The 12,958-nt window shown below is 53.5% G+C and overlaps 1 protein-coding gene across 1 annotated transcript; it reads left to right on the top strand.

The window, feature by feature from the left end:
- Nucleotides 1-674: 674 nt before the first annotated feature.
- On the top strand, nt 675-12,237 carry LHFPL7 (LHFPL tetraspan subfamily member 7). The gene is made up of 4 exons (XM_014741997.3): nt 675-808; nt 8,256-8,473; nt 9,201-9,339; nt 11,952-12,237. Exons 2-4 carry the CDS (start codon nt 8,273-8,275, stop codon nt 12,212-12,214), a joined length of 603 nt encoding a protein of 200 aa, XP_014597483.1. The 5' UTR covers nt 675-808; nt 8,256-8,272; the 3' UTR covers nt 12,215-12,237.
- The last annotated feature ends 721 nt before the right edge of the window (nt 12,238-12,958 follow it).

Consider the following 12,958-nt stretch of genomic DNA (forward strand, 5'->3'; position numbering starts at 1 on the left):
CAACTGTGTGCAAAGAGGAGCTTTCTTTTCTCTGGGATTGCTAAACCTCAGAATGTTAGCAGAAGCCAACACTGTGAGAGAAAACCCACCTTGGAGTGAAGCTGACCCAGCAGAAAACAGAGCTGAAATATGGAGAGAAAGAGGGCCTGAAGACATTGCTTGTTCACCTGGATCCAGCTGTGCCTGAAGCTGCACCATGGAATTTTCAGTTATGTCAGCCAATAAGTTTCTCATTTCTACTTGAGTCAGTTTGAATTGCGCTTCCATCACTTAGAGCAAAAGAAAGCATCCACTCTGTGCCAAGTCTTATGCTGGATGCTGGGGATAAAGATTTTTCAGATCCAGTGCCCCCTTTCTGGAAGTTAACAGCCTGTAGGGAAGATCCTCAGGTCCTCGAGAAATATGTAAATCTGTTCCTGGACTAGAATTACGAAGGCAGAAAGGTAGAGAACACAGTGGCAAAAATTCTACACCTGGTGTTGAATCATAGGTGGGTTAATCCCTCTTCATGCCGTCTCTGACCCGGGAAACCCCTGACCCTCCTGCCACCCTGATTTAGAGCAGGCTTTTCCCTCCTTGCACAGCCTACCCTGCAGCCCGGAGTGACAGGCTGTCGACTGAAGGGACCAGGAAGGAAAAAACACACACCCCTCGACCGCGAGACCAGCTTGTCACGCGCCTGGCCTTTGTTTGCCAACCTGAATGTGTCCTTCAAAGGGAAGGAGACTTTTCAGGAGGTGACAGACTTACGTCCAAAGCCTAGCCTGAGCAGGAGTGGCCACGCCGGAGGGTCTTGACGTAAAGTGTGGTGAGTCTGGAGGGAAGCGTGGTCTGAGGTCAGGAGGTGGGGAAGAGGAAAGTATTGTCCAGGGGCCAAAATGGGATTCACGGAGCCACGCGCCCCTGAAATTACATGCAGTGTGGTGTTTGTGCGCATGCGTGTGTGTGTTCACAAGACTGCATGGGGAAAGGCGTCCATGGTTTTAAGTCATATTTTCAAAGGAATCCATCGCCTCCACAATGATAAGCCCCGCTGGTCCAGGACGTGGCCATCCCTTTGTGGATGGACGTTTTAGTGTGTTCAGGCTGCTATAACAAGGTCCCATAGAACGGGTGATTTATAAACAACAGAAATTTATTTCTGCCAGTTCTGGAGGCTGGAAGTCCAAGATCAAGATGCGGGCAGATGTGGCGTCTGGCGGGAGCCCGCTTCCTGGTGCACAGATGGCCGTCTTCTCGCTGTGTCCTCAGACGGCAGAAGGGGCCAGGGAGCCCGCTGAGGTCTCTTTGACGAGGGCCCCCATCCCCTCCCAAAGGCCCACCTCCTAACGCCATCGCCCTGGGGGTTAGGATTTCCACGTATGAGTTTTGGGGGCATGCAAACGTTCAGTCCATTGCATGGGGGAAACGGAGCCCTTAGATTATATCCTTCGACTCGGCTCATGCAGCTAGCTTGTCACACGGCCTGGACTTGCACCAGCATCCGCTTACCCGGCTGTGCAGCTGAGAGAATGAGGCAAAGGATGCAAGTGCCCCCAGGCCCGACTTGCCCACCGTCAGATCTCAGCCTGGACACCACACGGCCCCCGGGGCACCCTCCTCCGTGCTGGCCCCCAGCAGGGCCCAGGGCTTTCCCTTGAACGGAGCTGAGCCTGGACGCATCTGTTGGTTGATGGGTTGGGCAAATGCATACCTTCACTTCTCATACTCAGATCCCTCCCATGCCCGGCAAACCTGCTCCAGCAGGGTCCCCCCCTCAGTAATGGCAGCTCCCCCGTCCCGGGCGCCAAGGGCAAAAGCCCTGGGGCGTCCGTGGCTCCTGGCGTCTCTCATGCTTCAAGTCCAATCCGTAAGCAAATCCAGTTGGCTGGACCTTTGACCTTCAACATAGATCCAGAATCTGAGCACCGCCCCCCCCGGCCCTCCCTCTCTGCCCCGCACCCGGTCCACCGCTGTCTCCTCTAGTTCCAGAAGGTGCCTCCTGACAGCTTCTCCCTTGCCCTCCCTCCTGCCTCTTCTTCACCCAGCAGCCAGAGCCATCTTTCTGAAACACAAGACAGGTCCCGTCCCTGCCCAAGACCACCCGCAGACTCCCCGTGTCACACAGAAATTAAAAGCCAGAGCTCTATCATCGTCTACGAGGCCCATCACTCTCTCCTTCCTCATTCCTTCTGGTCACCCAGGCCTCTCTGCTTCCTCAAACATGCTGAGCACACGCTCACCACAGGGCCTTTGCACTGCTCCTCCCTCTGCCTGGAATAATCCACCCCCAACCCCCACTGTCCTGAATCCACGTGGCTTCCGCCCTCAGCTTTGATCTTTCCATGACCATCCCCCAGTCACTCGCCGTCTCCCTTCCCTGCTTCCTTTCTCTCTATGGCACTTATTAACCTCTGACATCTTGTATATCAGCTTGTGTCTTTCCTTACTGTCTCTCTCCCCCACTAGAGTGTAAGCTCCAGGAGGACAGGCTTCTGTCTGTTTTCCTCGCTGCTAAGCCCCCAGCACCCAGATCGGTTGCTGGAACATAGTAGATACTCAATAAATATTTGTTGAATGAATAGATGGATGCATGGACCATGTTGTTCTATCCTGTTTGTCTGTCTTGTCCACAAAACCCTAAGCTCCTTGAGGGCAGACACTATGTCCTGTTCACCGTTGTATCCATGAGGGTCACATGGGCTGGGCACATAAAAGTTGAATGAATGAATGATCACCCCCTTTGGTTGACAGATGAGGACATGGAAGCCGGGCACTCACGAAGGCACTAGCAGCCACCTCAAAACTCCCAAATCGCAGTTCTTGCCTCCCATGGCTGACAGTGGCTCCCTGGGGACCAACCGTGCTCCCTGCCTGGAGCAGGTGGGAGTGTTGGCCCAGCTCTAACCCTGGGCAGCCCCAGGAAACCCCCGGGGTATTTGACGTTAAAGTTTAACCCCTTAATGTCACTTTGGACTTAGGGTCCAGAGTCAGGAGCCGATTCCCTGAGTTTGAGTGCCCGGCCCCCCTCTCACTCCCTGAGACTTCATTTTGTCATCTGTAAAATGGGGACTATGGTAACAGTACCTACCATCCAGTGGCCATGAGGCTTAAACGCAACGAGGCCCTGAGAGTGGGCTCAGAATGGGGCGGGGTGAGCGTCCACGAGCTGTCAGCGCCCATGACAGTTAAACGCTGAGCGGAGGACAAAATCCTCAGTCCCTTTCAAGCTTCCTTTCGGTGGATTCCAGCGAATTGGAGGCTGGCCGGATGTGGTTTCAGGTTATAACGCCTCATGTCGGTTTCTGGGCACCTGCACGGCCGGCGTGATTTCCCAGGCGGCCCTGAGCACATTATCTGGGGAACAGAACTCCTGTGAAGGTCAGAAACGCCCGGTCGAGCCACTGGGGCAGCAGAGAGAGGCAAAACCGGGGGCCGCCGTCGGCCCCGGGCTTCTTCGCTTCCGGGCTGGAATTACACCCCTTGGGACCCAAGGAGAGGCTGATTCCGGTGGAGGAGAAAAGAGAAATCCATCTTGCTTTGCCCAAGGGGTGGCGTCTCACTTGCTGGCTAGCAGCCACACGGTTTTTCTCATGCTGGGAACAGAAAGTCTATGCAACAGAACCCCGACCCACCTGGCCAAGCCGAGCTCGCCCTCCCCTGCAACTCCCACGCAATCTTATCCCCGAACCTTCAGGATGCCCAGCCCCATTTTCCAGAGAGGTGAGGCGACCTCCCCAAGGTCGTAGCGCTGGGGAGGGGAGGAGGCGGTGTGTCAGCTTCTTTCTCCCACATCTTCCTGCTCGGGACTGAAGCCAGTGCTCCCTGCCCCCTGGGATGCTAACGGGCTTTTACAGATGGAGAAACTGAGGCACAGAGCCATGGAGCGACTTGCCCCGGGTCACACAGCTGTGAAGTGGTACAGGGACTGGCCCGTCTCCAAGCCCAGGATTGCTGCCACATTTGAAGGGCTGACCTGGCTTGGAGTCACAAGCGAAACCCAAGGTTGAAGGGACTGGCCCTGGGAAGCCAGTGGGGGTGCCCTTGGCCGGAGGGGCAGCTCAGCCGCTTTTGACCCCGGGTGTCCGTGGGCAGGCTCAGCCCTCCTGGGCCTCACCTCTGGTCATCGATGACAGTGCTGGCTATTAGCAAACTACCATCCTCCTCCTCCAACCACCTCCATTATTATTTAGGTAAAACTGGACTTCAAGCGGAGTCATTCGTTCATTAAAATAAATTTTTATTTTAAAAGGACAACCAGGATCATACCCCAAAATAGAACAAAACCACAACAACAAATACTAGGCAAATCCAACCACATTTCCAAATTCTCACGCAACTCTGTAGCCTGCTCAAGGCTCCCTGTCTTTTTTTTTTTTTTTTTTTGAGAGAGATTAGCCCTGAGCTAACATCTGCTGCCAATCTTCCTCTTTTTGCTGAGGAAGACTGGCTCTGAGCTGATATCCATGCCCATCTTCCTCCACTTTATATGTGGGACGCCTACCACAGCATGGCTTGCCAAGCGGTGCATAGGTCCACACCCGGGATCCAAACCAGCAAACCCCGGGCCACTGAAGCGGAACGTGCGTACTTAACTGCTGCACCACCGAGCAGGCCCCTCCCTGTCTTTTTCAAAAGGGGAGATTGGCGGATGCTCAGGAGGTGTTTAAGACCAGTTAGCTCCAACGGGCACTTTCTCCTTGATGTACAGAGAAGGCTTGAAGGAGAACTGAAAACCAACTCCAGCCTTCTGGGAGTTAGTGACGTCTAAGGCTGGTCTGAATGTCCCCCGAATACCTCCAAGGACCATCCGAGGCTCCCTGGCGTCCACCTCCTTCATCTGGAAACCTCGAGAGCTGTTCTTCTACGGAGGCCCTCGCAGTGCCGCGTTCTTTGTATCTGTCGATACATGTACTGGAGAGGTCGCGAGGGGAAGGAACGGTGCCATGTCCGTCCTTCAGGGAGGGCTGGAGGGGACTCCCAGGGCGTGGTCATGGGTGTCTGCTGGTCAGTGGTTGAAGCTGGGCCTCGCCTTCCCTTTGGGGTGGTGTGAACTCCACCAGTCTCACTCTCCCTGTCCTCTTGGTCCATTCACAGCTCTCCATCCCTCGCTGGAGTCCTTCCCTTTCTTTCCCTCCTATCTGCTCCATGTTCCCCCTCTAGGAGCCAGCCAAGGGGACAGACACTCGGGGAAGAGGAGTTGTGGGGTATGGTTGGGGAGGAAGGGCTGTTTTTCCTATCAATCTAGGCATCAGAGTCTTGGCTTCTATTCCATTTTTCTCCTGATTTTCCAGGGGATCTTGGGCATGTCACGTAGCCTCTCTGGGTCTGCATTTGGTTTTCATCTTTTAGGGTGTCTGCTAACCCCACCTGGTATGAGGAAGAAACAAGATAATAGGTGTGCATAACACTGCCACAAATAATCACCACCACCACCACCATCATCATCACCACCATCACTACCAGCATCATCATCACCACCGTCACCACCACCACCATTATCATCACCACCACCATCATCACCACCACCATCATCATCACCATCACCACCACCACCGTTATCATCACCACCACTATCATCGCCACCACCATCACCACCGTCCTCACCAGCACCACCACCATCACCATCACCATTATCATCACCACCATTATCATTACCACCATCATTGTCACCACCATCATCATCACCACCACCATCACTACCACCACCGTTATCACCACCATTATCATTACCACCATCATTGTCACCACCATCATCATCACCACCACCATCATGGTCACCATCATCATCATCATCACCACCACCGCCAGCGCCACCACCATCATCACCACCACTACCATCATCACACCACCATCATCATCCTACCATCATCATCTCTACCACCATCACCATCATAATCACCACTGCCATCATCATTTATTGAGGACCTACTGTGTGCAGGGAACTCCACAAAGCACCTTCTATATATTTTCTCATTTAATCTTTCCAAGTATAAGGCTTGTTTAACCTATGAAGGAACTGAGGCTCAGAGAGGGTAAGTGACTTGCCTAAGGTCACACAGCCAATAAATATGACAGCCAGAGATCGAACTTCTCTGGCCTCAAAGCCTGTATGCCTCCCCAGAGTGAAAGCATTTAATTGGGCTGGAAATGGTCAGGACATTAGTTTGGACCTAGAGATTCATAGACATGCTGGAGCTGTTCTCAGGGCAGGAGAAATGAAATTCTCTGGAATGAAGTATGAGGGAGATGACACCGCCAGGCCAGAGGAGCCTTCTAGGCCACATGGGGGGAGCAGCCGCCCCGGAGCAGAGACGGACAGATACACAGCCCTGCCTCAGAAGAAAGCCCAGAGCTGGAGAGAGGAAGGCAGCGGGGAGACTGGAGCTCGGGGCTGAATGAAAGCAGGGAAGGAGATGGGAATGTAGCGTGGTTGAGAACGCGGGTTTAAGTACAGACAGCTCTGGGTTCGAGTACTGGTACCCACATCTTAGCTCTAACCCTGGGCAAGTCTCTTCACTCCTCCAAGACGTCACCTAGAATAGTGCCTGGCCCACAGCAGGTGGAAAGGAAAGGAGAGTTGCCAGGTCACCAGGCCTGGGTGACTCCCCAGCCCACCCCTCTAACTGGATCCTTGGGCTGAGTCGCCCACTCCTCTCTGAGCCTCAGTGTCCTTCTTTGTAAAACAGGAGGTCACGGCACCCACCTTGCTGGATTCTCGTGCAGCCCGGCAGACACACAGGCCAAGAGCGTGTTCTCCCCCAGTCATCGAAGATGAGCTCACTCCACTTCTCTGGGCTTGTGGCTGAGGAGTCACTAAGCACGTGAATAGTGTGATGAGTGTTAATTACCCGGCATACGACAGTGTGTGGACCGCCGTGCTGTTAGTATTAGAAACCCGCCACTCGCTCACCCACACTGGCTTCCAGGATCGGCCTGGGGCAGTCTGCTGCCCTCTCTGGGCCTCAACTTTCCCATTGAAAAGTGGGAGGAGGTTGAGATTAAGAGTCTTATGTTTGGGCATGTGGGTCCCTAGGAACCTTCCAGCTCTGGAGGAGAGAATGTGGGATGGCGCAGCCACCTGAGTCAGCAGGTGCGTTTCAACATGTACAGCCCCAACAAATGCTTGCAGAAGTCCATGCACACGCATGTTCACGGCCGAGCTACTTGTGGTAGAGGGAGCAGGAGGCCCCCCCATCTTGGAGGGGGCACATGCCACGGAATACCACACAGCAGTTGGAAGCGACGCTGTGGCAGTTTCGGCCAGGATCCTGCTCATTATCCCTCGTCCTTGTGTCTCTGCCCGTCGGTGGGCTTCCATCTGCCAGCCCTGCGTCTTATTGCCTGTGGATTTTCTCTGCCTGTGGGAGCCTATTTGCCACCACACATGGCTGCCACCACTGCCGCGGGCAGCCCTCGACCAATGGCCGGCAGGAGCTGGTGTGCAAAGACCACACCCCTTCAGTTCTCGGGAGGTGCTGTCTGTCACCCATCTCTCGGAGCTCCCCAGGGCAGTAAAGCCCCAGGTGCCCCCGGGGACAGCTGGCTTCATAGCACCCTCTTAACTGGCGGCCTTCTCTTTTCACCCCACCTCCTTCTCCCCATCAAAGGACTTGCACCCAAGTCCTCATCTCAGGATCCGCCTTTAGGGCACTCAAACCAACACAGACGCAAAAGTGGGGCACACAGCAACGTGGATCCACCCTGGAAACATGATGCTTAGTGCCCAAAGTGGGAGGAGGCAGAACGCACCCAGCGCACAAGACTACGCCACTTACATAAATGCGACACACACACATACTGAACCGCATCGATGTTGCAAAAATACCTCCAAGCAAAAAGATACACGTTGAATCATCCAAACGGTCACCTCTGTGTGTGATTTAGAAAAAGGCCCCCACTCTGGGTAGAGGCAGACCTTTGGGATAGTGTAAGCCTTGATGGGCTGAGAGAATGAATGAATGAATGAATGAATGATGAGAGGGGCCTTGCACGGCCCAGTGGTAACGATGTGCCGGGCAGAACGGGAGTGCTCGAAGGTCTGTTTAAGCACTGACATTTATTCCAGGGTTTGGGGTTTCTACTTCCGGAACTTGTTGGGGCAAACCCTCTCCCCACCCTACGTATTAGGGTCTCCCATTGCATCACTAGGCGGAAGGGAGGCTGATGGCCTGGGGTCTGAACACAGGACCAGATCTGGGCTGGGGGCACCTTCACCGGCCCGTTTCTCTCTTTCCTGGCAGTTTCCAGCACTAATTTTGCCCTTTGACCCCTAGGTCCCTGACCCTCCCTGATGGTGGGCAGCATGTGGGTGGCTCTGGGGCTCTCCCTGGCCTGCATCTCGGCCCTCAGCCTCATCTCCCCTGCCTGGTTCCAGACCCCCACCTTCTCCTTTGGCGTCCTCACCTACTGCTCCTGGCCTCAGGGTAACAGCTGGAACCAGAGCTGTGGGATCTTCAGGTCCCTGGACGACATTCCTGACTTTGCCTGGAAGGTGAGTTCTGGGCTCATAACTCACCGGGGCCTTGGGGGCACTACCCAACCCACCACAGCAAAACAATGCCAAGTTCTGGTCCTACCCCACCTCCCAGCCCCCAGGCCTGAGCCTCTGACTCTGTCAGTGTCGGGTGGGGTCTGGCTATCTGCATTTTAGCAAACACCCAGGATGAATCTGAAAGCTGCCAGCCCACACAATACCTTTGTACAAATTAGGAAAAGGTGCCCCTTCTTCAGGACACTATACTGCCATCTGCTGGAAAAGTACTATCATCAATATGCAAATCTATGATGATCCCAATGTAGCTCCTACAGTTGTGCAGTGTACAACCTGCACACACCTACCTGGCCACCCTCTAAGCATTACTAGGCTAGAAAACCACGGCTAAGCTGTTGGAAGTCTCTGTTATGAGGCACATTACCAAGTTCAACAATGGGGACAATGGGTCAGGACTCTCGGTCCAGCACCTCTTAGGAAGATTATACAGCCTTCAAAAGTGATCATTACAAAGGTCCCTCTCCTGGTGAACCTGCCATACAGGAGGTGCTCAATAAAGGCTGGTTATGGTGACTGTAGATCTAGACCTTAATTCTGGCTTCACCACAGGGATAACAAGAGCACAGACCTCGGGGGTTTCAAAGACTCGGTTGCTGTTCAACAAGCAGAAGGGGCCTCCGCCTGCCCCACCGCAGTCAGCCCCCTGCCTGCTCTCTCTTCCTGGCAGGTCTCGGCTGCAACGCTCCTTGGAGGCTGGCTCCTGTTGGCCTTCAATGCAATTCTCCTCCTGTCCTGGGTCCTGGTCCCCAGAGGGCTGTGCCCAAGGTGGGGTAGTGGCCCAACTCTGGGGGTGGAGGCAGCAGCAGGTAAATCCACTGTTGCATAGCAAGCTTTCCAGAGACGTTTGCAGAATGAATGAATGAATGGATGGATGGATGGATGGATGGATGAATGGGTGGATGGATGGATGGATGAATGAACGGATGAATGGATGGATGGATGGAGGGATGGGTGGATGGATGGATGGAGGGATGGGTGGGTGGGTGGCTGAGTGAATGAGCAAAGCTGTGAGCAGTGTCTGGCCTCCCATGTTGAATCGCAGAGATAAACCCTAGGATGGTAGACTATTCCTGGTCCTTTAGCAAGCCAGAAATGGGAGAGGGGAGGGAATGGCATCCTTAGCAGTGCCTCTCTGGCCCTTAGCTAGACCCAGTCCTAATAGTCTGTCCTCCTTTTTTTCTCTCTCACCTATCCACTTTGCATCATCTTTATTGGGACCACCATACACAGTTGGGCAGGTTGTGCACTGCACAAGGGTGCCCAGCTGAGGGCTCAGATGCTGAAATCTCGCCTATGCTACACTTGCTAAGCTGGGAAACAGCAGGGCTGCATCTTTCCTGAAGGGTTGCTTTTCTCTAATTCACACATAGGCTCTGGATGGTCTAACCCAGCCCTTGATCGCAACCCTCCTCCCATTCGCTCTCCACCATCTCTCACCTGGATCGGAGCAATAACCACCTCACCTGTCCCCCTGCTGTCACCTTTGTCCCCTGGAGCCTGTTTGCCACATACTGGCCAAACGGGTCTTGTTATAACCGAAATCAGATCATGCCACTCAGACTGGCTCATCCACCCTCCCATGACTTCATGTCACACTCAGAGTAAATTTGACCTCCTTGCCGTGGCCGATGAGGCTCCGCCCGATTAAGCCCTTGTTCCCTCACGGGCCTCATCTCTTCCCCCAGCCAGGCTCAGTGTGCTCCGGGCACACCGGCTTGCTCTCTGCTGCCCATAGACGCCAAGCTCGTTCCGGCACCTGGAATTCTCTCTCGCACATCCTCAAGTGTCTTGCTCCCTCACTGTCACTGCCCCGGTGAGGTCTTCCATGACCTTGAGGGGAGGGAGCATCCCTCTCCTTGGGTTCGCCTTCCTCTCACCTTGCTTTCTACCTGCCACAGCACTTACTCACCTGAAATATCTGACCTGCCTGATGGGTTATTGTCCATCTCAAGCCACTGCAATGTCAGCTCCACGAGGGCGAGGACACACCTGCCTTGATATCCTCAGCACCCAGCACAGTGCTTTGCACACAACGGATGCTCACTAAATATTTGTTGAGCCAGTGGCTGGAGATATGGTCCTTGTTCTAGGCTTGCAGTGTCTAGTAGGGGTGGGCTGCCTCAGGCTGTTGTGATGTTAACATCAGTGGATGTTAGACACAACAGGGATGAGCACAGGGTGCCAGGAAAAACTCCAGGAGGTACCTGATTCAGTGTGGGGAGGGTGTTAAGGAGGGCTTCCTGGAAGAGGCATCACTTGAGCTGAGTCTAGAGGTATAAGTGGGAGTTAGCCAAATGTAGAAGGGTATTTCACGTAATGGGAGCATCAGCGGCAAAGGCATGGAGACCAGAGAGCAAGGCACCTGCAGGGACCTGCAAGGAGACCAGAGTGGCTGGAGAGCAGCAGGGGAGCTGGGGGCCATGTGAGTCTCCTGCAGTGAGAGCGCCTAAGGGGAAGAGGCGGCTGGCTCATTTCCTTAGTGTCCTTAGTGCCCTCCACAGCGCCTCTAACAGGTTTAATGAATGAATGCATGGATGGATGGGTGGGTTGGTGAATGGATGGATGGGTAGATGGATGGGTGGATGGGTGGATGGATGGCAGGGTGGGTGGATGGATGGATGAATGATTGTGTGGGTAAGTGAGTGGATGAACTAATGGATGGATCGATGGATATATTAGTGGATGGAAAGATGGGTGGATAGAGTAATGGATGGGTGGGTAGATGGTTGGGTGGGTGGATGGATGGGTAGATGGATGGCTGGGTGGGTGGATGAACAAATGGATGGATCAATGGATACATTAGTGGATAGATAGATGAGTAGATAGATGAATGGATGGGTGGGTGGGTGGATGGATGGATGGATGGATAGAGGGATATGGAAAATGGGTAAATTGGAATATGGATAGATGGATGCATGAATGGATGGAAGGATGGATGGGTAGGTGGGCAGATGGATGGATGGATGGGTGGGTGGGTGGATGGGTAGACGGGTGGATGGATGGATGACTGAATGGGTAGGCAAGTGAGCAGATAAACTAATGGATGGATCGATGGATATATTAGTGGATGGATAGATGGGTGGATAGATGAATGGATGGGTGGGTGGATGGATGGATGGATGGATAGATGGATGGTTGGGTGGGTGGTGGCAGGTGTTTAAGTGGGCAGATGGATAGATTGGTGGATGAGTGAATGGATAGGTGGATAGAGGGATAGAGAGAATGAGTGGATTAGAATATGTTGAATTAACGGGTGAGTAGACAGATGGGTGGAAGGCTAGTTGAGTGATGGGGGGATAAAAAGGTGGATGAACCAATAAATAAGTGAATGGATGAGTGGATGGGTGAATGAGTGAGTACAGGGATGGAAGGTTAGCCACGTGACTGACACACTGGTTTTTCTTCCCGTTGTCTCCAGCCATCGCCACCATTGTGGGCCTGCTGGTTTTCCCCATCAGCCTGGCCTCTCCTTTCTCCAAGGAAGCCTGCGGGGCCTCCTCCATGTACCACGGTGGGCAGTGCCAGCTGGGCTCGGGCTACGTGACCGCCATCTTCAATGCAGTCCTGGCCAGCCTCCTGCCTGTGATCGGGTGGTCCCACATGACCAAGGTCCAGGGAAGGACCATCCTCTTCTCTAGTGACACTGAGAGAATCATCCTTGTGCCAGAAATGAGCAAATAAAAATTTCCCAGGAGAAGCAAAAAGAGGCCACAGTGGAGTTGTATAAAATCACCATGTACCCAGGTTCAAATCTCAATTCTGCTGCTTCCTTGCTGTGTGACCTCAGGCAAACCACATCACCTCTCTGGACCTCAGTGTATTCTTCTGTAAAATGAGAGGTGAAATAATGCCTACCTCCTAGGGTTGTTAGGAGAATTAACTTGGGATGCTGTATGTAAATAAAGCACTTAGCATATTGGTAGACACATAGTATCCGATGACCTTTAGCTATTATAATTATAATCCTTACCTCCCAGGACTGAGGTGACAATGAAATCTATTCATGAGCAGTGCCCAGGGCAGTTCTGAGTCTGGGGTTGTCGCTCAAATACTGTATCTTTTAATGTGCATGTCCATCTTCTCTCTCTTCCCTCCCGCTTTGTGACTCCTTCTCTCTCGGAGAATTTGAAAATGACTCACTTTCCCATCCAACATGTCACGGGTGCCCATTGTGGACAAGAGCTTGTCCGGCGTTGGGGTGGGGTTGGAGGAACAGGCTTAGTTAAGGACCTGTCTCAGCCGCCACGCAGATACTCCCACTGATGGGCAAATGTCAGTGTTACTGTGGAGCCCAGGAGACCCTTCAGGATCCAGCCCCAACCTCTCTCTTCAGCCTCTTTCTTGTGCCCCACCCCACCCCCGGCCTCTCTCTCCAGCCACGCTGAATTCTGAGCCCGCAGTAGGTCTCTCCAAACCTCCACCCCT

Source organism: Equus caballus, chromosome 8, assembly GCF_041296265.1.
Source record: "Equus caballus isolate H_3958 breed thoroughbred chromosome 8, TB-T2T, whole genome shotgun sequence".
Lineage (NCBI taxonomy): Eukaryota > Metazoa > Chordata > Mammalia > Perissodactyla > Equidae > Equus > Equus caballus.